General features: G+C 41.2%; 4 protein-coding genes across 4 annotated transcripts; 1 reads left to right on the top strand and 3 right to left on the bottom strand.

Moving 5' to 3' along the window:
* The first annotated feature begins 1246 nt into the window (after nt 1–1246).
* Nucleotides 1247–6787, top strand: LOC125884858 (receptor-type tyrosine-protein phosphatase-like N). Its single transcript, XM_049570119.1, has 6 exons — nt 1247–1366; nt 1457–1623; nt 3441–3494; nt 3652–3716; nt 4655–4728; nt 4826–6787. The coding sequence occupies exons 1-6, from the start codon at nt 1247–1249 to the stop codon at nt 4895–4897; spliced, it is 552 nt and encodes a 183-aa protein (XP_049426076.1). The 3' UTR covers nt 4898–6787.
* Nucleotides 6788–8341: 1554 nt separating this feature from the next.
* On the bottom strand, nt 8342–12600 carry LOC125884840 (tubulin alpha chain-like). Its single transcript, XM_049570091.1, has 4 exons — nt 12475–12600; nt 9714–9936; nt 9479–9627; nt 8342–9392 (listed from the first exon to the last, which is right to left on the bottom strand). Exons 1-4 carry the CDS (start codon nt 12475–12477, stop codon nt 8418–8420), a joined length of 1350 nt encoding a protein of 449 aa, XP_049426048.1. The 5' UTR covers nt 12478–12600; the 3' UTR covers nt 8342–8417.
* A 2404-nt stretch (nt 12601–15004) lies between these two features.
* LOC125884839 (tubulin alpha-1A chain-like) lies at nt 15005–19925 on the bottom strand. The gene is made up of 4 exons (XM_049570089.1): nt 19772–19925; nt 17778–18000; nt 17526–17674; nt 15005–16831 (listed from the first exon to the last, which is right to left on the bottom strand). The coding sequence occupies exons 1-4, from the start codon at nt 19772–19774 to the stop codon at nt 15851–15853; spliced, it is 1356 nt and encodes a 451-aa protein (XP_049426046.1). The 5' UTR covers nt 19775–19925; the 3' UTR covers nt 15005–15850.
* A 2673-nt stretch (nt 19926–22598) lies between these two features.
* On the bottom strand, nt 22599–26095 carry LOC125884838 (tubulin alpha-1A chain-like). Its single transcript, XM_049570088.1, has 4 exons — nt 25940–26095; nt 25565–25787; nt 25330–25478; nt 22599–24890 (listed from the first exon to the last, which is right to left on the bottom strand). Exons 1-4 carry the CDS (start codon nt 25940–25942, stop codon nt 23910–23912), a joined length of 1356 nt encoding a protein of 451 aa, XP_049426045.1. The 5' UTR covers nt 25943–26095; the 3' UTR covers nt 22599–23909.
* Between the last annotated feature and the right edge of the window lie 445 nt (nt 26096–26540).

Raw genomic sequence — 26540 nt, 5'->3', positions numbered from 1 at the left:
CACACAGGCTTATGTGTAGCCACATTATTTCTCTAATAACATGAGATCCAGACGTTCAGAAGGTTTTCACCTAAAGCCGAAATATTCACAAAGGTCTCTTCTTCCCCAAAACAAACAGACCCGGCATTTAAAGCGGTAAAATACCGAATAATGCAGATTCATGTTATAAATCTTTGTATTTCCGGCGGACTGAACCTGTTCCGCTGAGCCTGTGACTGACCTCATGCAGACTCCTGCTCCCCCCGTCCTGCTCCAGTGTCTCTCCTGTCCCCAAACTGTCTGTCCTCCTCAGGAAGCTGCTCCACTATAGCGAGCAGACGCGTCTTCCGGTCAGTTCGCCGACCCGAGCGAAGTTTTAATAGGGTACCATGGGCGAAAGAAGTCAGGGGTGCTTCTAGGATTTGAGGACACCGGGGGCTCCGCATAAATTAATGTTTATGAAATGTGTGAAAGCTATTAATGACTTTTTTGGGGGGGAAAAAATGTTAATAAAGTGCCTGAAAAAAATGTTGGTAATGTCCAAAAAATATTATCAAAATGTCTGAAAAAATATTGATAAAATGTGCGAAAAAATGTTAATGTAATGTATGAAAAAATGTGGATAAAATGTGAGAAAAAAATGTCAATAAAACGTTCAAAAAATATTAATAAATTGTCTTAAATTTGTTAATATAATGTCCGAAAAATTTTGACAAAATGTCGATTAAATTCACGAAAAAAATATTAATAAAATGTGAGAAAAAAATGTTAATATAATGTATGAAAAAATGTTGATAAAATAAATATTAATATAATGTATGAAAAATCTGTGGATAAAATGTTAGAAAAAAAATGTTAATAAAACATTCGACAAAATATTAATAAAATATCCGAAAATAAATATCAATAAAGTGTCCGGATAAAATAATTATAAAATGTCACATAAAGCCTGGACCTCTGAAGGGGGGCCCTCACGTGGGACATTTTTTATGAACAAGCTCTATTTGACGCTTTCATAAATCTTTGTTTTTACATTTTATTTTCTAGATAAATTATGAATTGTGACGGCAGAAACATGTCAGTGATTCATACCGAGTAGAAACAGAACACGTTGCAACTGCTTTCATTTAAATTTAGAGAATTTTACAGTGTTTTTACTCGAGTATTTCTACTTCTACTCTGCAAAGTTCCAAAGATACTTAGCTGAACTTGTGTGTGTGTGTGTGTGTGTGTGTGTGTGTGTGTGTGTGTGTGTGTGTGTTGTCAGATGGTTTGGGAGAACGGCTGCACTGTGATCGTGATGATGAGCGCTCTGGTGGAGGATGGAGAGAAACAGTGTGACCGCTACTGGCCTGACGAAGGCTCGTCCCTCTACCACATCTATGAGGTGAGGGCACAGTGTGTGTGTGTGTGTGTGTGAGTGTGTGAGGCCCAGAGAGGGAGCACGTGTCTGATCCAGCTGTGTTGTGCTCACCAGGTGAACCTGGTCTCAGAGCACATCTGGTGCAACGACTTCCTGGTGCGAAGCTTCTACCTGAAGAACGTGCAGACGCAGGAGACCAGGACGCTCACTCAGTTCCACTTCCTCAGCTGGCCGGCTCAGGGCATCCCCACCTCCACGCGCCCCCTGCTGGACTTCCGCAGGTACCGCTGCTACCTGAGTGAACACACACAAAGACACACACCAGAGGACTTTAGAGGACTGGAGATTTTTCAACACGACATCCAGAGTCCCTTTGAGACGATTTCCCATCCTGCTCCTGGTGGAAAATATGAAACCAAACTCCCTTTAAGACATATGATATTTTAACTTTTCCATAACTCCAGAAACACCAGATTAAAGGCGTCACATGTCGACAGTGTTCTTGTTAATTCAGCATCAATATAATCCATAACATAAACTGTATCTGTGTATTAACTTGTCCCCAGGAAGTTTTGGTTTGAACAGGGAAGCTTAGATTGTCTGAGCTCATAGTCACACACATGATCGTGAGGCCCCTCATGTTAGACTTAAAAATATTTATAAAATGTCTGAGAAATATTATACAATACAATAAGAAAAAAAAAGTTGTTAAAGTGTCCGAAAAAAATGTTGACAATTCATCCAAAAACTATGAATAAAATGTCAGAGAAAAAGTTGATAAAATGAACAAAAAATATTAATTAAGTTTTCAGAAATATATGTAAAGTGTCTGAAAAATATAAATTAGGTGTCCAAACTTTTTTTTGATAAAATGTCCAAAAAATGTTGATAAAAGTCCCCCCCCCCCCCCCCAAAAAAAAAAAAATTAAGAAAATGTCTGAAAACATATAATTAAAGTTTTTGAAAAAAGTTAATAAAGTGCCTGAAAAATATTTAAAAAATATCTGAAAAATATCAATAATTATTATATTGGATAATTATATTAATAATTGTCCAAAAAATATTAATAAAGATTTCAAAAATATATATAAAGTGTCAGAAAAATGTTGATAAATGCCCCCTCCTCCCCAAAAAAATTAAGAAAATGTCTGAAAACATATAATTAAAGTTTTTGAAAAAAGTGTCTGAAAAATATTAATAAAACTTTCAAAGAAATGTTGATAAAATGTCAAAAAAATATTTATTAAATTTTTAAAAAATATATAAAGTGTCTGAAAAATATAAATTAGGTGTCCAAACTTTTTTTGATAAAATGTCCAAAAAAATGTTGATGAAATCTTCAAAAAATGTGAATAAAGTGTTCGAAAAATGTTGAAATATGTCTCAAAAAATTATTTTAAGAAAATGTCCTAAAACTTAAAATTAGAGTTTTTGAGAAAACTGTTAATCAAGCGCCTGAAAAATATTAATAAAATGTTCAATAAATATAAGTGAAGTTTACGGGGCAAAGAAATGTTGATAAAATGTCTGAAAAACATTTTTAAATGTCAGCATCAGACAGAGGGCGAGAAAAATGAAGCGTTTGTTTTGTTTTGTTTTGTTTGGTTGTTCATAATAATAATAATAATAAAAATAATAATAAATTGGAAATTTAAAAAAAATATTATTATATTTTTTAAACTAGGGCCAGAGGAGGAAATCATTATGTTGTCACTGGTGTTGAGAACATTTTTTAAATTTGCTGAGCTGTAACACGATGAAGAAACAATACTGTGACTCCTCCTCCTCCTCTTCTCTCTCCTCCTCCTCTCCTCCCTGTGCGATGGAGGTCAGCGGGGCCCTTGATTTAATTTTGAACATATCTGTCTGTGTCATTCTTGTGGTTTGCAGCTAGTGGTCTGGGTCCAGTTGCATAGTCACAAAAATGATCATGGACTGATGTGGCTGCAGCAGGAGGTCCATCGCCGATACCCCTCCTTTACCCCCTCCTCACCCCCCCTCATCTATCAATCTATCAATACTCTATCAATCTGTCTCTGACATCCACACTGCAGATAATATGTTTAATATTGTTGCTTCTGGTCTGTTTTGTCTTCAGGAAGGTGAATAAGTGCTACAGAGGACGGTCCTGCCCCATCATCGTGCACTGCAGGTACAATCAAATACACAAACTCTTGCAGACCTTTGGTTTAGACCAACATGTTGTAGTACCGCATGGATCCACCTGGTGGCAGCAACACTGTGGCAGTGCACAGAGAGCAGCAGCAGCTGTTGAATCCTTTCACTCAAGTTCATCTGTGTTTCCATAGTGACGGGACGGGCCGGACTGGGACTTACATCCTCATCGACATGGTTCTCAACCGTATGGCTAAAGGTGAGGCTCACCTGTGTGTGAGTGTGTGTGTGTGTGTGTGTGTGTGTGTGTGTGTGTTTCTAAGTTTAAATGCAGCTGCTGTTATTGACACAGACACGAACCATCAGTGAGGGGTCACATGTTGGTCTGCAGAATCTGGATCTGGATTAAGTGTTAAAGACGCCCCACAGCGCTGCGTTAAAGGGGAACTCCAATATTTTTTAACCTGGACCCCAATTTTCCAGGTTTTTAAGCCTCTGCACCGGTGACAGCTGCGGCCAGAGGCATAAAAACAACCACTAAAATCAACAGCTTTTTGCGCCACTATCCAGGCAGAAAGTGCAGCAATGTCTTGGTAAAAAACAACAACTGAATTTTGCACCACTAGCCTGGCAAGAAACGTAGTGATGTCTCAGTAAAAAACAACCGCTTTTTTGCGCCATTATCTTGGTCGGAAGAAACATTTATCGGGCCACTGTCCCGGTAGAAAACGTAGCAATGTCTTGGTAAAAACAGCTGGTTTTGCGCCAAATGCAGCGACATCTTGGTAAAAAAACAACTGCTTTTTTGTGCCACTATCCAGGCAGAAAGTGCAGCAATGTCTTGGTAAAAAACAACAACTGAATTTTGCACCACTAGCGTGGCAAGAAACGTAGTGATGTCTCAGTAAAAAACAACCGCTTTTTGCGCCATTATCCTGGCAGGAAATTACGTGACGTCATGGTTACAAGGCAACCACTTTTTGCACCACCATCCCGGCAAGAAATGTTGGATCAGTAAAAAAAAACACCACTTTTTGCGCCCCACTTTCCTGACATGAAATGCAGTGACATCTTGGTAAAAAAATGTTTTTTGCGCCACTATCCCGGCAGGAAACGCAGGGATGGATGCTGTGGATGTCACAGGTGCAGTGACTGTGTGTGTGTGTGTGTGTGTGTGTGTTACCTGTTCTCCTGCAGGTGTGAAAGAGATTGACATCGCTGCGACGCTGGAGCACGTCCGAGACCAGAGGCCCGGGATGGTCCGCACCAAGGTCAGTCCCTCTGAGCGTGAAGGTCATGAAACGTCCCTGAGGGAATAAGAAACAGCAGTTAGTGACGTCATGACAAACACACGTGTTTCTGTTCCAGGACCAGTTTGAGTTCGCCCTGACCGCCGTCGCCGAGGAGGTCAACGCCATCCTCAAAGCTCTGCCCCAGTGAAACCAGTACGACCCGGAGCGGCCTCCTGTCTGACGGACTTCCCCCTCCCTCCTCACGCCTGTCTTACCTTTTGCCTTTTTTCTCTCTCTTTGATGATGATGATGATGATGAAGAATGACGCTGTGCTTCTCGGCTGAGTCCTTAAAACATAAAAGACGTCACAGAATTAAAAAACAACAGACGACTGTAAGGTCAGGCTGGGTCTGATGTTTAAGTGTTTGTGCCACAGGTGTGATGCGTTCAGGGACGTTCAGACGGTACAAAGTGTTGCATTCACAGCTCATCTGATTTAGAATTAAACCAGAAAGGTTTGCAATTTATATGGAGGCTGATTTTGTCAATACTGATAGTCCGTGTGTTAATATGTATCTGTAAATAAAAAAAAGATTTGTAAAGTCACAAAAATATTTTACAGACATGAAACCGAGCTGCAAATACACAAATATGGAGGTCGATCTGTGCCAGTGTTGTTTGTGTGAGGAGATGCAAATACACAAACAAACAAACAAAAATCTGAGTGTCAGTAAAATGCAAATCTGCAAGCGTAGAATTAAGATTCACAAATATCTGTCGGAATGTTCAAAACATTAGAAAGATATTTCTGAATTTTATTAAAAAAAATTTTTTTAGAAAATTTCATTTGTTTGGTCATTACTTTAATGTAGTCACAGATTTTTTTAAAGAAATTTTAACTGATGAATTTGTGTATTTGCAGATTGGTTTTTAATTTGCAAACTATTTTTTCTTTTTTAAATATTGTTTTATCTTTTTTTCACAGTGTATTCACAGATTTTTATGTTGTGCAATTTGCAGATTTTTTTTCATTATTATTATTTTATTTTTTGCGGCTCTTTCATATTTGCAACTTTTTTTTTCTCCAATAGTTATTGTTTTTTTGGTAATGTATGAACAGATTTTTTATTTTATTTCATTTTTATTTTATTCTATTTTTTCCCCAAACTTTTTGCAGATCAGTTTCAAATTTGCAAATTACACAATTCCACGTTTTACGTATTTTTCTGTTTTATTTTATTTTATTTAAGCAGAATTTGTGTATTTGCAGATCTAATATATATTTGAAAAATATTCTTCTTTTCTCCAATATTATCATCTCTTTTTTTTTGGTAATGGCAGATTTTTTTTTTTTTTTTTTTGCAGAATTTGTGTATTTGCAGGCTGGTTTTATATTTCCTTAAATATTTTGTCAATTTACAAATATTGTTTTACATTTGCAGATTACACATCTCCACATGGATTGTTGTTGTGTTTGCACGAATAATATTGACACTAATCTACCTCCGTAACATCCAAACTAATTTGTGAACTTTAAACTTTGTGACTACAGGACATACAAATAAAGTTACGCCACTATAAATAAAAGATATTCAGTGGAGTTGCAGATGAACAGAGAGACTGCAGAGGGTTTATTTTAATTCATATATTAAACTGTTGCCCTGAACGCATCCTCTGAAGCGTCTTTAAACATCAGATCTGAAGCTCTGATTTAAACTGAAGCAAAAACTTTATTTTTATTTCACGTGGTGAAGTTTGTTGAGCTCGTGCTGCTGAATTATTTTAAAAAGTGTATTTGAAAGCACCACAAGGCTCCAAGAAGCTTCACTGATCAGAGCAGATGTGAAGAAGATGATGACCCCTGATGATGATGAAGATGAGTTGTGGATGTTTGCCTGCTCGGTCTGTAGCTCCCCCTCCTCTCCTCACACACAACATACCAACATGGCGTCCTCCTCTCTGTGTGTGCCATCAGATCACTGGATGTATCGTTGTTTACCTCATGCAAGTCAGAAAAAGAAATAAAAAAAAGAAACGCTGATATCAAGAAAAGCTATTTTGTATCTGTGAGACCTAAATAAATCTTTTCGTGTTCAAGTGCTGCAATCGCTCGTGACTTCTGTGACTTTCTGTCCTTTGACATCCAACATGTCACGTCAGCTTCTGGTTTTATTCTTTATTTATATTTATATTTATATTTATAAACTCCACCACTGGGAGAAGTGGATCTTAAGTGGTGATGCGACTGTGGAAGATCATTTAAGTCAATATAAAATAAATACGGCCATGAAATAAATCCTGAAATACATAAATGAGGCAATAAATATATAAATAAATAAAACAATATAAATAATAAATTATAATCTAAAAAGTCCCCTGAAATTAATAAAAGTCGTCCTTTTGTTCAATAGAAATGTGTTTTATTTATTTACTGCTCTATACTGACTCACTGTTATATCTACGTTTATATTTCTTTTTATATTTATTTCAGGGTTTATTTTTTTTTAGCAATAGCTTTTATTGGTTTGTTGCACTCCACTGACTATTTTTATTTATTTATATTTATTGCCTCATTATTTTCTTTCAGGGTTTGTTTGTAGTCATATTCATCTAATTTTTAGACTATATGCCTATATAATATTTACTTTTTAAATAATTTTATTGCCTCTTTATTTCAATATTGATTTCACAGCCATATTTATTAATATATTTATTAAACTATACTTAAGCATTTTAATTTCTATATTAAGATATATTTATTTCAGTTTATTTTTATCCATATTTAATTTTTGATCTACACAGACTAATTTTTATAAGTATATATAGACTTATTTATATATTTATTGCCTCATAGATTTATTCCAGGGTTAAATTTACAGCCAATTTATGCATTTATCAAAGAATATTTATTTCAATATTAATTCCACAGACAAATATTTACACATTCATTGCCTCATTTGTTCAAATCAATTTTTATTTTTCAAAATCTTTTTTTTTTACAGCAATATTTATTGCACTATATTGACTTGTTTATATATTATAATGTATTTGCCTCATTTATTTAAAATTGACTGAAATGGCTTGCCATAGTTCTCCCCACACGGACAGATAACTGATCTTTGTGCCGTCTCATTCTGTGTGAATCGTCCTAACCCAGAGGCACAACACTCTGCTCTCTCAGTGGATTCACCCCCAGAAACGTCACCGCCTGAGCTGCTGTCGCTCCAGGAATTAGCCTGGTGCAGGATTAACTCACTATCACCTCAGAAACGATCAGCCGGCTCCTCGCAGCAGATTAAGACTGTTAATCCCAAACACACACATACAGGGGGCTGAGTCTGCTCACACTGACGAGATGCTAACGCACAGACCAGGCGGCCATTTTGAATTCAGATCAGACTACATGAAATAATCTGAGTCATTGCTGGTTTTAAATTTGATTTTGAGAGTGTATCTAACCTCGTCTATGTTTGATTCACCCAAGTTACCATTTAACTGACTGCATGTTTGGAGGATAACTGATCGACAATTCTCAGGTCACAGGTGTTCATACTTGGCGGTTTAAGACATGTCAGGATGTGAGTTTCACTCTGAGGACCCAAATCATTCATGAACTCTGCTGCTGCTTGAATCAACCACAGGACAAATCAATAAGTTTAAGCTTCTTTATTGGTTTGCTTGTTTTAAAATGATTCTCAATCGGACGACACAGGAAGCGACAGATGACCTAATACTCCTCGCCTTCGTCCTCCTCCCCGATGCTGTCGGTGCCCACCTCCTCGTAATCCTTCTCCAGGGCGGCCATGTCCTCTCTGGCCTCTGAGAACTCTCCCTCCTCCATCCCCTCTCCGACGTACCAGTGGACGAAGGCCCTCTTGGCGTACATCAGGTCGAACTTGTGGTCGAGTCGCGCCCAGGCCTCGGCGATGGCGGTGGTGTTGCTCAGCATGCACACGGCCCTCTGCACCTTGGCCAGGTCTCCTCCAGGAACCACAGTGGGAGGCTGGTAGTTGATGCCCACCTTGAAGCCTGTGGGACACCAGTCCACAAACTGGATGGTGCGTTTGGTTTTGATGGTGGCGATGGCGGAGTTCACGTCTTTGGGCACCACGTCGCCGCGGTACAGCAGGCAGCAGGCCATGTACTTGCCGTGGCGGGGGTCGCATTTCACCATCTGATTGGCTGGCTCGAAGCAGGCGTTGGTGATGTCAGCGACGGACAGCTGCTCATGATAGGCCTTCTCTGCGGAGATCACTGGGGCGTAGGTGGCCAGAGGGAAGTGGATACGAGGGTAGGGCACCAGGTTGGTCTGGAACTCCGTCAGGTCAACATTCAAGGCGCCGTCGAAGCGCAGGGAGGCGGTGATGGAGGAGACGATCTGTCCGATCAGCCTGTTGAGGTTGGTGTAGGTGGGGCGCTCGATGTCCAGGTTCCTGCGGCAGATGTCGTAGATGGCCTCATTGTCCACCATGAAGGCGCAGTCGGAGTGCTCCAGGGTGGTGTGGGTGGTCAGGATGGAGTTGTACGGCTCCACCACAGCGGTGGACACCTGGGGGGCGGGGTAAACCGCAAACTCCAGCTTGGACTTCTTGCCGTAGTCGACAGAGAGACGCTCCATCAGCAGAGAGGTGAAGCCAGAGCCGGTTCCTCCTCCAAAGGAATGGAAGATGAGGAAACCCTGGAGCCCCGTGCACTGGTCGGCCTGCAGGAACACAAACACGTGTTCAAAATGGCGTCACGGATCAACAAAGATTCTAAACATAAAATGCGTCGAGGGTCAGAGCTCACCAGTTTGCGGGTTCTGTCCAGGACCAGGTCGATGATCTCCTTGCCGACTGTGTAGTGACCGCGGGCGTAGTTGTTGGCTGCGTCCTCCTTGCCGGTGATCAGCTGCTCGGGGTGGAAGAGCTGGCGGTAGGTTCCTGTGCGGACCTCATCTGAGGAGCAACAAGCACCACAGCTTGAATAAAACTAATGAACTACAGTAGTTTGTTCTGTGGATATTAAAATCTGTTTCTCTCACCGATGACTGTCGGCTCCAGGTCCACGAACACGGCTCTGGGAACATGTTTGCCAGCTCCAGTCTCACTGAAGAAGGTGTTGAAGGAGTCGTCTCCTCCTCCGATGGTCTTGTCGCTGGGCATCTGCCCGTCCGGCTGGATGCCATGCTCCAGGCAGTACAGCTCCCAGCATGCATTGCCCATCTGGGCTCCGGCCTGGCCGACATGCATAGAAATACACTCACGCTGCGGAGAGAAGAGACAAAGAACAGTTAGTAACTTATCCATCATGTGTGAATAAAATATCCTTTGGAGCTCGTCTGCAGAGCTCAGTGACCCAGATCACACGCCACCATGTGGCCTGGTTTTAGTTTTATTAGAAGACACAGCACCAGAGCGTCTGCAGGTATCACACACTTACATTTAATGCTTTTTAAAAAGGTGAATTTAAACTAAATTTAAGACATTTATTTGTACGTGGTCCCGTGCAGACACAGGCGAGTTAGGTTAATCTACATTTTGGCGACAGGTAAGCACAGGGATTAACACAGATTTAAGAGAAATGCTCCCACACTGCCTGAAATGACTCATCAATATCAGTGAGTACACACGTCTGAACTGACGACACCACTAATTCATTAATAAACTTTGAAGTAATTTTTACTCCTGAATAAAACAACTGCTTACTCTCAAATAATTTTTATTTTGTCGCTCTAAGAGGTCACACAACAAGTCACACTGTGGAAACTGATTTCCATTTAACAGCATTTGGTTATCTATGGAGATCACTTACACTAAGGGACCGTTCATTATTTATGAGGGGGGAGAGGGAGGAGCAAAAAGGTGGGAGGCGTGCCAAATAATATTTTAAGCACTTGAGAGGGACTTAAGGGGCGTTCAAATTTAAATGGGCCTATTTTGTGTTTATTTAAACACAAATTTTTAAAGAATATATATTTGATTATACAAATACAAAATAAATTCATAAATAAAATTAAGCTAAAAATCATCGTAAACTTAAAACAGACCCATTCCATCAGAAAGCACTTTATTCTGCGTCTTATTTCAAAATTGGCATATAAAGTTTATATGTATAAATGAAGTTGCCCAGACACGCCCCTGCCGTGACACATAAAGAACAGTCCCTAAAAATTATTCTGACATGCGGGATCATCACCGTGAACATTCACATTTACGTTAATTTAAAAACTATTTTGAATGTCGCAGCCAAGTTTCCACTCTTACAGCCATCAAAGTTTTGCCATACATTAAAAAAAAAAAATAAAAAATTTATATAGTTAACTTGTGATTCACTTCAAACCAAAGCGTCACTCCGCCTCACGCTAGTGTTTTAAAACCCGAGTATGTTTAATCAAAAATCACTTTATTCTGCGTCTTATTTCAAAAATCGGACGAAAATATAAAATTCTCTCTTCAACACCAGAATTTTATCTTCAACTTTTAACTTCCGTAGATCAAAAGAGTAAGTTAAAAAAAAAAATTAATTTAAGATGGAGGATCGGGAAGTATTTTCCTGCATTACTCGAGGAAAAACATTTGGGAAAAAATACGTATAAATAAACTCGCCCAGCCACCCCTCTGCCCTGACACATACAGAACAGTCCCTTACACAACTATTCTGACATGTTTTCTTATTTCTGTGTCTTATACTGAAAACGATGCCCAATGTAGCTAATTTCATATATTATCTTATAAAGTCGACGGTATAATTAATAAGTATAAAATACAATCTTTTAATCCTTTTCTGATAGAAGCACTGGTCCCATTTAACGTGTCCGAGAGTCAGACTTTTATTTTCAGTTTCAGACTCTATTCGACATGCCCCATAAACAGTGAACAGTCCCTAATGATGTAACATTTGCAGCTGAATTAAGGGAATAAATCACAATGTGCGTCGCTGCAAAATGTTTAAACTCATTGTAATATTGTATCCTGACATCAGCGTGTACCCAGTGCTTTGTAGTGAACTTATGACCCGGTATTTAGGCGGGATCCCTCCACAGTCCGTGCCTTCAGGTGACACTTTGTGCAGACTGATGAGTCACATGGCGGCTGGCTGCAGACTGTGGCGGACCCCTCCCTGACTGAGACCCGGCAGCGTCAGACCGGTGCATCGAGACAATCACCACCCAGCAGAGAGACAGAGGGGGGGGGGGCGCGCACAAAAAAAATCCATAGAGGCCGGAAGCGGCCCCCCATCCCCCCGCCCCCCCCCCACGCTGCTGCAGAGGCCTACCTTTGTGTTGCATTCACGGACAGGGCGTTATCGATGGCGCCTTCGAGGATGTAAAAAACGCCGCTATGGGGTTTCCGCCTCGGCGCGTGCACTCAGAGCAACACGACAATGAGTCACATGGCCACACCGGTTTCTACTTTATGTTTTAATGATTTATTAACAACTGTAATCAAAGCGGACACATTTGGAGGCAACACCTCGATCACTGCAGCTGAAACTGCGCCAGGAGTTTGGCCTCAATCCACGTCACATAAGAGCGCACGCACGCGGGATTATCACCGTGAACAATCACATTTACGTTAATTTAAAAGCTGCATTTTTAATGTCGCGGCTGCGTTTCCGCGGTTACAGCGAAACAACCAGTGAATTTAAAATGTTTAACCACACGAAAAAAAGTTTTTTGTTTTGTTTTAAATAAAAACAGCGGTTAACTTGTTGTTTACCTCTAAAGAAAGCGACACTCCGCGTCACGCTAGCGTTTTAAAACCCGAGTATGTTTATTTAAATGTATTCGTGTCGTTACTCACCATTTTTCTGACTGTTTTTTGCTCCTTCTCGCCGACGGTGAAGAATCGGTTGCTGAAGGCAGAACTGACGAGCGGACGCGGCGCTGCTGCTATATATACGCTTCCGAGGGGGCGGGGCCAAAGCGTCAGTTTGAATCTCCTCCTGGCGGGAGCGAACGTTAGGCTGCGTTCATGTGCGGCTCGAAATATTCCGTGGCCTAAACCTCAGCGGCGTCGCCTGGAGGAAATGTGAATAGTTTATGTTTTATTGGATTCTAAAGAATATAATCTTGATATATTTGATATATGTGGACTGTTACTGAGCCATTAAGCTTTTAAAAGTAGAAAGTTCCTCCTGTGACTTTCAGAGAATTTAGTGGTTGAGGCCGGTTCCGCAGGTTTATGCAAGCTGTTAGAAAAAACACGTCTCCATAAATGCACCTAGAATAAAACCAATTGTTTAATTGAAGATTTTTCAATCACAAACAAGACATAAAATACATCACCACAAAATAATAATAATAATAATAATAATAAAATGTCTTAACATACAGGGCACAAAGCTAAATTAACTATATAAATATATTTATAGAAATTAAATAACAGCATACAAAAACAGGACACATCTTAATATCCAGAAAAAAGATAACTTCACTATATAATAATATTTATATCAATTAAATGACAGTGTACAAAATAAACATGGCTTAACATACAGAGCACATCAAATAAGAAAGATAACTTAATTATGTAACAATAAATATATTTATATAAATTAAATAACAGCATACAAAAGAATCAAATAAGAAAGATAACTTAATTCTATAAATATATTTATATTAATGAAATATCAGTGTTAAAAAACATGTCTTAACATACAGGGCACATCAAATAAAAAGGTAATTTAATTATAAAGATAAAAATATATTTATATAAATCAAATAACATACAAAAAAAATATCAAGCAAGAAATAGAAGTTAATTCTATAAATATATTTATATAAATTAAATAACAGTGTTTTAAAACACGTCTTAACATACAAAGCACATCAAATAAAAAAAGATAACTTAATTATATAACAATAAATATATTCATATAAATTAAATAACAGCGTATGTAAGAAAAATAGCTTAATTCTGTAAATATATTTATATCAATGAAATAACAGTGTTAAAAAAACACGTCTTAGAATACAGGGCACATCTAAAAAAACAGTAACTTAATTATAAAGATATAAATATGTTTATATAAATTGAATAACAGTATTAAAAAAGATAAAAGTGTTTGGATTTTTTTTGCAAACAAACAAAAAAACAGGCTAAGTAATCATTCATAGAATCAGAGATAAATAATGTAGAAATTGAAAGAATTATTGCAATAATTATTGCACAGTAAAAATAAATAAATAATGTTATTATTATTATTAGTAGTAGTAGTAGTAGTAGTAGTAATATTGATAATGTAATGTTGTATTAAAATAAAATAATATTACATTACTAACCAAATCTTTTTTCTTTTTCAACAAAATGTCATAAATCCAAATTTAGTAACCCCAAAACCCTCGTTTGTTATATTTGAAAATAAAACCAAGCAATACATAAAAACTATTTTCTCCTCAAAAGAGCTCAAAAGAGCTCAACAGAGCCTTAAAGGCAATAAATTTGCCCACATCCTTAAATGTATTTACAATAAAAAATAATTTCCTCGGTGTGTACTGTCCCCTGGCATTCTCATATGTTTTCTGTATTTGATGTTTATATCAAAACGAACGAGATATATATTTTATTGGAGGTTCTTAGTCCCAATTTGTGCCTCTATATAAACATAATTTTCACATTTGAGACATCTGTATTGTATTGATTGTTGTTCAACTAGAGGAAATTATTCTACATATGTCAGACCTCTATCTAACTCCTGAAAACAGAATCTTCTGAGACTTGACGCAAACACGCAACAACATACGACAAATTAAGACTCGAAAACTTTGTCCGAAAAATTGTCTTTTAAAAACAATTCTAAATAACACCACAGAATCATCAGTTGGTCTGCAGATATATATATATATATATATATATATATATATATATATATATATATATATATTGTAATTTCACCCTGAAAGGCACTAAAATTCAGTGTTATTTGAGATCTCTTTACTTGAAGTGAGAATGTAGGAGTTGCACCTGAAGGCAGCATGACTGAGATAAGGAAGTACAGGCTTTCATTTTAACTTGTACATTCATTCATTGTTGAATTAAGTATATGACTGACATGTTTGTGCCAAAAGCTATGAATAAAGAAGAATAGTAATGCTTTTGTCATCCATAATGTTTGACTTCCACATGAAATAATGAAAAGCTGCAGAGAATATGGACTCTGACGCCGAATCTGAGCTCCTCTAAAGAATCCTGTTTAAATCCTGAGGTATTTGTGTTATGTAAGGCGATGCACATGCTGTGTGGAGGAATTAGGCTTATCAAGGCGGTTTAATGCAGCGTGTGATCCAGGGCTGTGTTGTGTTAGACACTGACAACGAAGAACACCAAGGGAAACATGTCTCAGTTTATTGTTTAAAGAAAACGACACAAAGGAAGGACAACATCTTGACACTCAATTCCTCGTAATCGCTCTATAGATACATGAACTTTGCAGATCATTCAGGGCCTGGTGAAACTGTCTCTTAAACAGGTGACAAGTCTTACGTGAACAATAAACATCCTCAACAAAACTCTGTAGTTCTTACTTCCTTCCCCTGGAGGTGAGGAATTTGTAAAGAGTAGGTTTTTTTCCATACTATTCAATAGATGAGGCACTTGTTTTGTTCTACAGTGGCCATACGAAGGTAAATCAGAGATCTGTTGTTAGAAAGAAGCAGATTCAGAGGAATTTTAGCACCCAGCCATGAATTTGTAGCTAAATGTCACAGTTACTGCGGCAAAGTTGCCAGGAGAAAATTTGGCATTGCACGTTTCTGCAAATCAAGAATACGTTACATTTTTAGGGCCTCAACAAACGGTGGTTTTTTACCAAGACATCGCTGTGTTTCCTGTGGGTATTGTGACATCAAAACTGTTTTTCTTAAGCCAAAATATAATCTGTTCCTAACCATAACTATGTAGGATTTCGTGTCTTAACGTAACCACATCTTAACCAGTGTTTTTGAAATGTTAAGTTTAAACATATCCGCCAAATGATGATGGTGTAAATGTAACGTATCTGTGGTCTGCAGAAACATACAATGCCAACATTTGTGATTTCTATATGTTAGATAACCTTTAAAAGTTCAGAAGATGTACTTTTTCACTAACTGAATGGCATTAGAAAATGATTGTTCAAAGCATACCGACACCTAAAAATAACCTGAAGCATTGTTGGTTTTGTTTGATCATTTTTAACTTAGTATTCCTCCCCCTCTTCCTCTCCTTCGTCCCCGATGCTGTCGGTGCCCACCTCCTCGTAATCCTTCTCCAGGGCGGCCATGTCCTCTCTGGCCTCTGAGAACTCTCCCTCCTCCATCCCCTCTCCGACGTACCAGTGGACGAAGGCCCTCTTGGCGTACATCAGGTCGAACTTGTGGTCGAGTCGCGCCCAGGCCTCGGCGATGGCGGTGGTGTTGCTCAGCATGCACACGGCCCTCTGCACCTTGGCCAGGTCTCCTCCAGGAACCACAGTGGGAGGCTGGTAGTTGATGCCCACCTTGAAGCCTGTGGGACACCAGTCCACAAACTGGATGGTGCGTTTGGTTTTGATGGTGGCGATGGCAGAGTTCACGTCTTTGGGCACCACGTCGCCACGGAATAACAGACAGCAGGCCATGTACTTGCCGTGGCGGGGGTCGCATTTCACCATCTGATTGGCTGGCTCGAAGCAGGCGTTGGTGATCTCAGCTACTGACAGCTGCTCATGATAGGCCTTCTCTGCGGAGATCACTGGGGCGTAGGTGGCCAGAGGGAAGTGGATACGAGGGTAGGGCACCAGGTTGGTCTGGAACTCCGTCAAGTCCACATTCAAGGCGCCGTCGAAGCGCAGGGAGGCGGTGATGGAGGAGACGATCTGTCCGATCAGCCTGTTGAGGTTGGTGTAGGTGGGGCGCTCGATGTCCAGGTTCCTGCGGCAGATGTCGTAGATGGCCTCATTGTCCACCATGAAGGCGCAATCGGAGTGCTCCAGGGTGGTGTGCGTGGTCAGGATGGAGTTGTACGGCTCCACCACAGCTGTGGACACTTGTGGAGCTGGGTAGATGGCAAACTCCAGCTTGGACTTCTTGCCGTAGTCGACAGAGAGACGCTCCATCAGCAGAGAGGTGAAGCCAGAGCCGGTTCCTCCTCCAAAGGAATGGAAGATGAGGAAACCCTGGAGCCCCGTGCACTGGTCGGCCTGCAGGAACACAATCAGTCTTCAACGGTCAAGAATTAAAGCATGGAACGTTAGATACCCTCAATCTTACCCTTAATGGTCACCATGTTGCCTACATAGTGAAAGAGGCAGAATCACAAACCAAGCCCCCAGGAGGTGCCAAACAGTGGGATTAAAAACTACTGAACCTGTCATGTGATGCCATGGGCCCAAAAAGACTTTTTTCCCTTAGACTTACACTTTTTTTTAACATCACAACCCCCACAAAATGATTTGCTCCACTACCAGGACTTGATCCGTTCAGTCCAAAAGCATTTGGAAAGTTGAGAGGAGCCGCAACCTTAAATCTTTCTACCCATATTTAAGTTAGTGGAGCACTAACTTAAATCCCATTGGCTTTTTGTCGAGGCAACCAGGGTGACGCTAACTTCCAGGTTGGCCTATGACAGCACATCATCCCTGCAGCCTGCTTTGGACAGGTGCTCGAGCAGTTGGGGGTTCAGTATCTTGCTCAAGAGCGACTTGGCAGTGCCCAGGAGGCAAACCAGCAATTCTCCAGCTACCAGTCTACACTCCATACTTAGTCTGGACATGAACTTGAACCAGCGACCCTCCGGTTCCCCACCCGAGTACCTATGGACTGAGCTACTGCCACCCCAGAAAGGGAAGAGGGGGTAAGGGGCAGGACTTAGGAAGGACTTAGTCAAATACTCACCAGTTTTCGAATCCTGTCGAGAACCAGGTCGATAATCTCCTTGCCGATGGTGTAGTGACCACGGGCGTAGTTGTTGGCTGCATCTTCCTTTCCAGTGATCAGCTGCTCAGGATGGAAGAGCTGGCGGTAGGTTCCTGTGCGGACCTCATCTGAAATTGGAAAATGCTGACAATAAAATCAAACATTCACAAATCTTATTCATTGTTGAAAGACCCATTCCAATTCTTTCCAAAAAGTCTCCTATGACCTCACCGATGACTGTTGGCTCCAGGTCCACAAAGACGGCTCTGGGAACATGTTTGCCAGCTCCGGTCTCACTGAAGAAGGTGTTGAAGGAGTCGTCTCCTCCACCGATGGTCTTGTCGCTGGGCATCTGACCGTCGGGCTGGATGCCATGCTCCAGGCAGTAGAGCTCCCAGCATGCATTGCCTATCTGAGCTCCAGCTTGGCCAACGTGGACAGAGATACATTCACGCTGTTGGAACAAGTAGTCCACATGTCAAGAACTTCTCAAATACATTTTTTAAAGAACATATTTACCTAGCACCCTTAAAATTAAAGCAACCAATAACCAGCTATAGACCAGATAACCCTGACAACAGGTCTAATAAACCCAATCTACCAGCATGGAAGCTAAGCAATGTACTGCTGAGGACAGGAGCCACACCAAAGCATATTTTAGCCACTTATAAAAATCAGTGTCCGTTTTAAGTGTACACTATATTTGGAACATATTCACCGCTTGTACAGTAACCAGTTGAGACATGAATATCATATATAAAAAACATCTTGAGGGATTTTTTTTTTTTTTCAAACTTGGCACAAACGTTTTTTGGATTCAAGGAGGAACTCACCGGATTTTGGTGGTCAAAGGTTAAGGTCACTTTGACCTGACATAAATCGCATTCTCATGAACACTTTATCTCTAGAACACCTTGAGGGAATTTTTCCAAATCTGGCACAAACGTTCACTTGGACTCAAACATGAACTGATTAGAATTTGGTGTTCAAGGTCAAGGTCATTTTGACCTTACAGAAGTCTCATTCTCGTGAATGTGGTATCTCAAGAATGCTTTGGGGGAATTTTTTCAAATTTGGCACAAACGTTTTTTGGACTCAAGGAGGAACTCATCAGATTTTGGTTCAAAGGTTAAGGTTACTTTGACCTGACATAAATTGCATTCTCGTGAATACTTTATCTCTGGAACACCTTGAGGGAATTTTTCCAAATCTGGCACAAACGTTCACTTGGACTCAAAGATGAACTGATTAGAATTTGGTGTTCAAGCTCAAGGTCATTTTGACCTTACAGAAGTCTCATTCTCGTGAATGTGGTATCTCAAGAATGCTTTGGGGGAATTTTTTTCAAATTTGGCACAAACTTTCACTTGGAGTCAAAGATAAACTGATAAGAGTTTGGTGGTCAGAGCCAAGGTCACTGTGACCTTGCATCTGTTGAATAATCTTATGAATACAATATCTGAATAATTTCTTCAAATTTGGCACAAACATCAACTTTAACGCAAGGATGACCTGATTAGAATTTGGTGTTCAAAAGTCAAGATCTCAAGAAGGCCTTAAGAGGAATTTCCTCAAATTTGGCACAAATGTCAGATATGAACTGATTAGAATTTGGTGGGCAAAAGTCAAAAGTTAAGGTCACTGTGACCTCAAAAAACATGTTTTTGGCGATAACTTGGGAAATCTTAAGCTAATTATGACAAAATTTCACACAAATGTCTACCAGGATAAAAGAACGAAGTGATGACATTTTATATCCAAAAGGTCAAAAGTCAGCTTGACTGTGACATCATCATGTTTTAACAAAACATCCTTTCATTTTATAGTTACAGTTTACTAATGAAACTCTCCACAGTATGAACAGTGGTTACATGAGCCTCAAAACCAGACACAACTCAGCCCTGAGCAGAGTGACCGTCCTCTACTGACCAATCAGACTGCAGTGTTCACAGCTCCACCTTTAAGTACCAGATCTGTGTGCTAGGTACCCCAACAGAGGGGGGACCAAACATGGGGACGCTAAGGAACGCTTCTGTTGGGACCATCCGCAACTTTTCACAGTGGAAACAGAAAAGAAAGCGAACTGAAGTGAACCGTACTGCTGCGTGGAAACGGAGCTTTTGACACCTTGTAACCAAACAACAGTGATCCCACCATTCAACATAAAGCAGCATGCTCACAATTGGTTGCAGGAACCCTTAAACATAAAATAAAGAGGTCCTCACCATGTTTTCTTTGCTCGCAGCAGTCCCTCGTTCACCTGAGATGAGTGGCTGGGGATGTTGTGTGAGTTACAAGTGCAGTGGAGCCGCTTTATAAACACAGCATCGCTAGGCAACAGCCTGGCATGTTGTGGTAACTGGAGGAGCTGGACGAGCAAACACCATCTCCTCTGATGAAAGATGAGAAGGAAGAACACAAAAAAGAAAATCAACTGCGACGATCCCGCACTCAGATCGAAGGAACAATGACTATTGTTACATAGATGAGTAACCTACAACAGTGACCAGAGTGGTGGTGAAATATGACCCATAACTGTCCGCCCTCTCCTCAGATTTCACATTTTAGATTTAAGGCATGTTAGTTGTTGTTAAGCAGTGAACAGGTGGGTGTTCAGACTTGGTGTAACAGTTATTTCCCAGCTAAAACAGAACGTTCTGATAACCCTCCTGGAACGTTTCTTCCAGGTTTCTATCTTGGTAACCCTCCCACAACATTCTAAGAACGTTCTGCAAATGGTTTTGTTAAACGTAACATTCCCAAAATGTTCTATTAACCACCAGCAATTTCTGGGGGTAATTTTTGTGACGTTTGCCTGATGTTCCCTGCTGGAAACCTTTCTGATAACCCTTCCACAATGTTCTAATTATGTTGTGCTTATGTTAAGTTTTATCAGAACATTCCCAAAACTTTCCAGTAACCATATGAAATAAGGTTTTTTGGGTAACATTCCCACAACATTCTGAGAACATTGTGCAAATGGTTTTATTGAACGTAGCATTCTCAAAATGTTCTAATAACCACATGAAGTCACATCGTTTGGGGTAGTTTTTGTAATGTTCCCCAGAGGTTCCCTGCTGGTAGGCTTGTAGGTAACCTTCCCACAAAAAAACACCCCGTTTTTAGGTAACCTTCCAAAAATGTTCTAAGAAAGTTGTGCAAATGTTTTGTTTTTACTATAACATTGCCAAAACATTCTAATAACCACATTAAATAACATTTTTGTTATGTTCCCCTGAGGTTCCCTGCCTTTTGGGAAACCTTCCCACAACGTTCTGAGAACATTGAGCAAATGGTTATGTTAAAAGGAACATATCATAAACGTTCTAATAACCATATAAAGTCGCATTTTTTAGAGGTAATTTCTGTAGCCTTTTAGGTAACCCTCCCACAACATTCTAAAAATGTTACGCAAATGTTTTTGTTCAAGATAATATTCCCAAAGTGTTCTAAGAATGTTATGCAATATAATGTTAATGTTCTCGTAACCACATGAAGTCACCTTTTTTTGGGGGTCATTTTTGTTACATTCCCTAAAGGTTCCCTGCTGGTGGCCTTTTAGGAAGGTAGGAGGTATGGGGATCATTTTTGTAATGTCGTCCTTTTGTTCCCTGATGGTAGCGTTTTTAGATAACCCTTTCACAATATTCAAAGAATGTTGTGAAAATGTTTACTTTTTATTACAACATTCCGAAAATGTTCTAATAACCACATTAAGTGACGTTTTTTGTGGAGTAATTTTGGTTACGTTCCCCTGCGGTTCTCTGCTGGTAGCCTTTTAGGTAACCATTTGCACAACGTTCTGAGAACGTTGTGCAAATGGTTTTGTTCAATGTAACCAAAATGTTCTAATAACCATATGAAGTAACATTTTTGGGGGTAATTTTTGTAACGTTCTCCTTATGTTCCCTGCAGGTAGCGTTTTTTTGGTAATCCTCCCAGAACGTTTTAAGAATATTGTGCAAATGTTCATCTTTTATCATAACATTCCAAAAACGTTCTAATAACCACATGAAGTCACGTTTTTTAGGGGGTAATTTTTGTTACGTTCCCCTGTGGTTCCCTGCTGGTAGCCTTTTATTTAACCCTCCCACAACATTTTAAGAACTTTGCCTGCTGTTAGATTTAACTTGTGTAATAGTTTGTGCACATGGAAAATGACAGTGTTCTAATGGAGCACTGTTTGTTTTAAAACTTAAAAACTCCTGCTCACGGCTCATTTGGAGTCTCTGTTTTCTTATCTTGCAGAGGGAAGAAATCAGATACGTCCCCAGAGTGACCTGAATAGGCTTCTGTTACAGATCACCGTTGCATCACCACTTTGGTTGAGATTCATTTGCAATGCAAAGGTAGCAGAGTGCCTGGGGACAAGCATTAGAGCACACTTCTCTCAAAGGCAGGAGACATGTGAGATCTGTGTTTATTCTGCAGCTTGTTACAGGACAGTGATGTGAGTTCTGATAAGTACTTCACCTGAGTTTTATCACATCAGATGGAGAGGAAATAAAATAGATACATAAAAAAGTGAAGATAGAGATTAAAAAAGGATCATGGTTGTTTCCAAGAAGAATTTCCTCCAAGAGATTGAGAATAGTATTGATACTGACAGTCCTTTTCCTAATACTAAATGGGTATTGGTTGATCAAAGTGCTTTAGAGCGCTGCTAACGAGAGAATAATTTCCAGTATAGATCTCTTTTGTTGCCAATGGTAAAAAAAAAAATATTGTAGTAACCACATCAAGTAGCATGTCTGGGGCTAATTTTTGTAATGTTCCCCTTACGTTCCCTGCTGGCCTTTTAGAAAACCCTCCAACCACAGGAAGTCACATTTTGTGCGTTCCCCTGAGGTGCCCTGACAGTAGCCTTTTCGGTAACCCTCCTACAACATTCTAAAAATGTCATGCAAATGTTTTTGTTCAGCGTAACATTTTCAAAACGTTCTAACAACCACATGAAGTAACGTTTTAACAACCACCATCTCTCCCTGTAAGACTGTAAAGTCAAACCCTGTCCTTCTTTCCTAAACCCAACCATGCATGTGTGTTGTTGAAGGAAAAAAACGCCAATTTGAGATGTTGTACCGATGTAGTGCTTTTATTTTGAAAGAGACTGTACGCAAACTGTACATTTCCTGTGAAAACAGAAGTGTATTTTGAAAACAGACAATACATGTAACAGGCTGAAGTTGACACGGCGTCCCAGAACGTCAACAACCAACACACCCAGGGTACCTTGGACGTCATATGTGGACGTGGAAAGTCCATGACCAAACGTGGACATGTGACGAGGTCGGAGAAGATGTTCCCCGGTGTTCTGTTACACTGATAGGCTGAAGGAGTGTCTGTCATGGCTGATGGTCCAGAGGGGTCCCTAATAAAAAGGTTTTTTGGAACCTTTACTGGGAACATTTGGTGTCCAATCTTGATGCTGTTTCCTTCCTATCAAGACAGAAACTCTTCTAAAAACTCTTGTTCGGAAATCCTACTTAGAGACAAAAACTACTGTGTGTATCAATGTACTCTATTGTTTGAGCTCAAATGGCTGCTTCAGCTCTGCGCCTGAAGGTAACCCAAGAGACGCAACAACAAACTGCTTCCAACTGCCAAGTCAGGACTGCCAGAACACGCTCCCGTTTAGTTTCCCTAGTTACTCTTTTCTCAGGTTTTGTTTGATCTCAGATAGTGGGAGAAACTTACTAGGAGGTGATGACCGCAACACTCCTGCTCGGCCTCGCACTGTAACAAGACAGAATTTAGGGACCTTTTCTAACAGCTTTTAGAGAAATAAAAAACACTAACGCTTAACAGTTTTGATTTATTTTATATGTAGTATCCTTGTTTTGAAGTGTAACATCAGAACATAATATTGTTGTAATTTTGTCACAACTGGAATACATTTAACAGTTCCATGCCAATGTTCCTGCGACCCAAAAATCCAAAGCCCCATTAGTCCAAAAAATGTCCTTCAACAGCAAAAACACGTGGTTAGGTTTAGGAAAAAAGAACAGGGCTTGACAGGTTTTGGCTTAAGAATCTTATGGGATGTGAAAGTCTGCATTTTTTGGACCCATACACCACCCATCCCACCCACCCTACGACTTTTGCCACTTTCGTTCTTGTCCAGTCATGTTTTCCCCAGTGCTGCCGAGCGCTGTTAAATTATACATCATGCCAAACAAAACATGTCTTTTTTCGTCAGTATCTGACGCTGCAAGTCACTGCCCAAGAGCTGGATTTTGACGACTTCAGAGTGAGATCGGGTTGGCTTTAATTCATTGGGATATTTTGTGGATTAATGGGGCTTCAGAATTTGGGCCGTCAAAACAAGGGGAAGCCCCCCAGTTAACACCTTGCGTTAAGCTCTTAGTATTCCTCCCCCTCTTCCTCTCCTTCGTCCCCGATGCTGTCGGTGCCCACCTCCTCGTAATCCTTCTCCAGGGCGGCCATGTCCTCTCTGGCCTCTGAGAACTCTCCCTCCTCCATCCCCTCTCCGACGTACCAGTGGACGAAGGCCCTCTTGGCGTACATCAGGTCGAACTTGTGGTCGAGTCGCGCCCAGGCCTCGGCGATGGCGGTGGTGTTGCTCAGCATGCACACGGCCCTCTGCACCTTGGCCAGGTCTCCTCCAGGAACCACAGTGGGAGGCTGGTAGTTGATGCCCACCTTGAAGCCTGTGGGACACCAGTCCACAAACTGGATGGTGCGTTTGGTTTTGATGGTGGCGATGGCGGAGTTCACCTCCTTGGGCACCACGTCGCCACGGAATAACAGACAGCAGGCCATGTACTTGCCGTGGCGGGGGTCGCATTTCACCATCTGATTGGCTGGCTCGAAGCAGGCATTGGTGATCTCAGCTACTGACAGCTGCTCATGATAGGCCTTCTCTGCGGAGATCACTGGGGCGTAGGTGGCCAGAGGGAAGTGGATACGAGGGTAGGGCACCAGGTTGGTCTGGAACTCCGTCAGGTCAACATTCAAGGCGCCGTCGAAGCGCAGGGAGGCGGTGATGGAGGAGACGATCTGTCCGATCAGCCTGTTGAGGTTGGTGTAGGTGGGGCGCTCGATGTCCAGGTTCCTGCGGCAGATGTCGTAGATGGCCTCATTGTCCACCATGAAGGCGCAGTCGGAGTGCTCCAGGGTGGTGTGGGTGGTCAGGATGGAGTTGTACGGCTCCACCACAGCGGTGGACACCTGGGGGGCGGGGTAAACCGCAAACTCCAGCTTGGACTTCTTGCCGTAGTCGACAGAGAGACGCTCCATCAGCAGAGAGGTGAAGCCAGAGCCGGTTCCTCCTCCAAAGGAATGGAAGATGAGGAAACCCTGGAGCCCCGTGCACTGGTCGGCCTGCAGGAACATAAACAGTCTTTAACGGTCAAGAAGTAGAGCGTGGAACGTTAGATAACCTCAGTCTTACCGTTAATGGTCACCATGTTGCCTACATATCGGAAGGGGCAGAATCATAAACCAGGCCCTCAGAAAGTGCCAAATAGTGGGATTACAACTTCTGAACCTGTCATGTGATGCCATTGGGCCCAAAAAGACTTTTTCCCTGAGACTTAAATCAGTCGATACACTTTTTTGAGTGTCACAACCCCCACTCCACTACCATGACTTGATCCATTCAGTCCAATGACATTTGGAAAGTCTAGAGGAGGTCTAGAGGGGAACTGATACCTCTCCAGCTACTAGTTTCTATGGACTGAGCTACTGCCAACCCGGAAAGAGAAGGTGTGGGACCTAAAAAGGGCTAACTGGAATATGAAGTAACTGCAGGCTCACTCACCAGTTTCCGAATCCTGTCAAGAACCAAGTCGATGAGCTCTTTGCCGATGGTGTAGTGACCGCGGGCGTAGTTGTTTGCTGCATCTTCCTTTCCAGTGATCAGCTGCTCGGGATGGAAGAGCTGGCGATAGGTTCCTGTGCGGACCTCATCTGAAATCAGAATAGAGTAAGAATATTAGTCAAAGTTCCTAGAACATCCTACCATCCAAGTTTGCTTTGGGAAATAACAACCTCACCGATGACTGTCGGCTCCAGGTCCACGAACACGGCTCTGGGAACATGTTTGCCAGCTCCAGTCTCACTGAAGAAGGTGTTGAAGGAGTCGTCTCCTCCTCCGATGGTCTTGTCGCTGGGCATCTGACCATCCGGCTGGATGCCATGCTCCAGGCAGTACAGCTCCCAGCACGCATTGCCCATTTGGACGCCGGCCTGGCCGACATGGATTGAAAGGCATTCACGCTGCAGGAGCACAACAAAGAGTAATCAAGGTAGGAAGGTCTTGAATTGCCAGGATAAAATCTGCTGTTGCAGAATGAGCTGCAACACGTCTTTTATTTACTCAGGCAGGACAGAAGACAGAGTTTGAAAGGTGTGAGGCTGCAGACGCTTACCATGATCGTAAATTCCTGCTGCTGACGTTGAGGATCTGCAGGGAAAATCTGCTATCTGTTAATGTTAAGACTTCTCTGGTACTTATAGCTCCTCCAGACTCTATGGTAACAAGCTTTGTTGTCCATAAATGGCGGGGTTGACTGGGTTGAGTCAATAATTCATCTGTGGAGCACACTATGCAAACATGCTCCGCCACACATCAATAACCCTTCGTCCTGCACCGAGATAATGGATAACCCTGACCCCCACATATGTCAGGCACGTAGAGCTCATTTTGGTCACAGAGCAAACAGTGCATTGTTTCAGTATTTGTGGAGAACTCTGAGATGAAATAACTCAAGGCTCTGTGGGGGCGACTCCATGGAGATTCAGGACGAGCCTAAATCCCTCTCATAGCTGACGAGCCTGCGTGGCCATTTGGAGAAGTCCCAAGTCAGATTCAGAAACAAGAATCATTTTGTTTTTGCGTAATCTCTCAGATAACAGTCACATGTCTGCACTTCAACACAAACTATTATGAAAACTCCTCACTCCAACTTACACTTGTCTTCCTGCAACAAGTCACATCTTGTTTTGAATGAGATGTTTCATTAGCAAGAC

Source organism: Epinephelus fuscoguttatus, linkage group LG24 (genome assembly GCF_011397635.1).
Source record: "Epinephelus fuscoguttatus linkage group LG24, E.fuscoguttatus.final_Chr_v1".
Classification (NCBI taxonomy): domain Eukaryota; kingdom Metazoa; phylum Chordata; class Actinopteri; order Perciformes; family Serranidae; genus Epinephelus; species Epinephelus fuscoguttatus.
The sequence above is the reverse complement of the archived record's forward strand: the minus strand, read 5'-3'. Positions and strand labels throughout refer to the sequence as shown.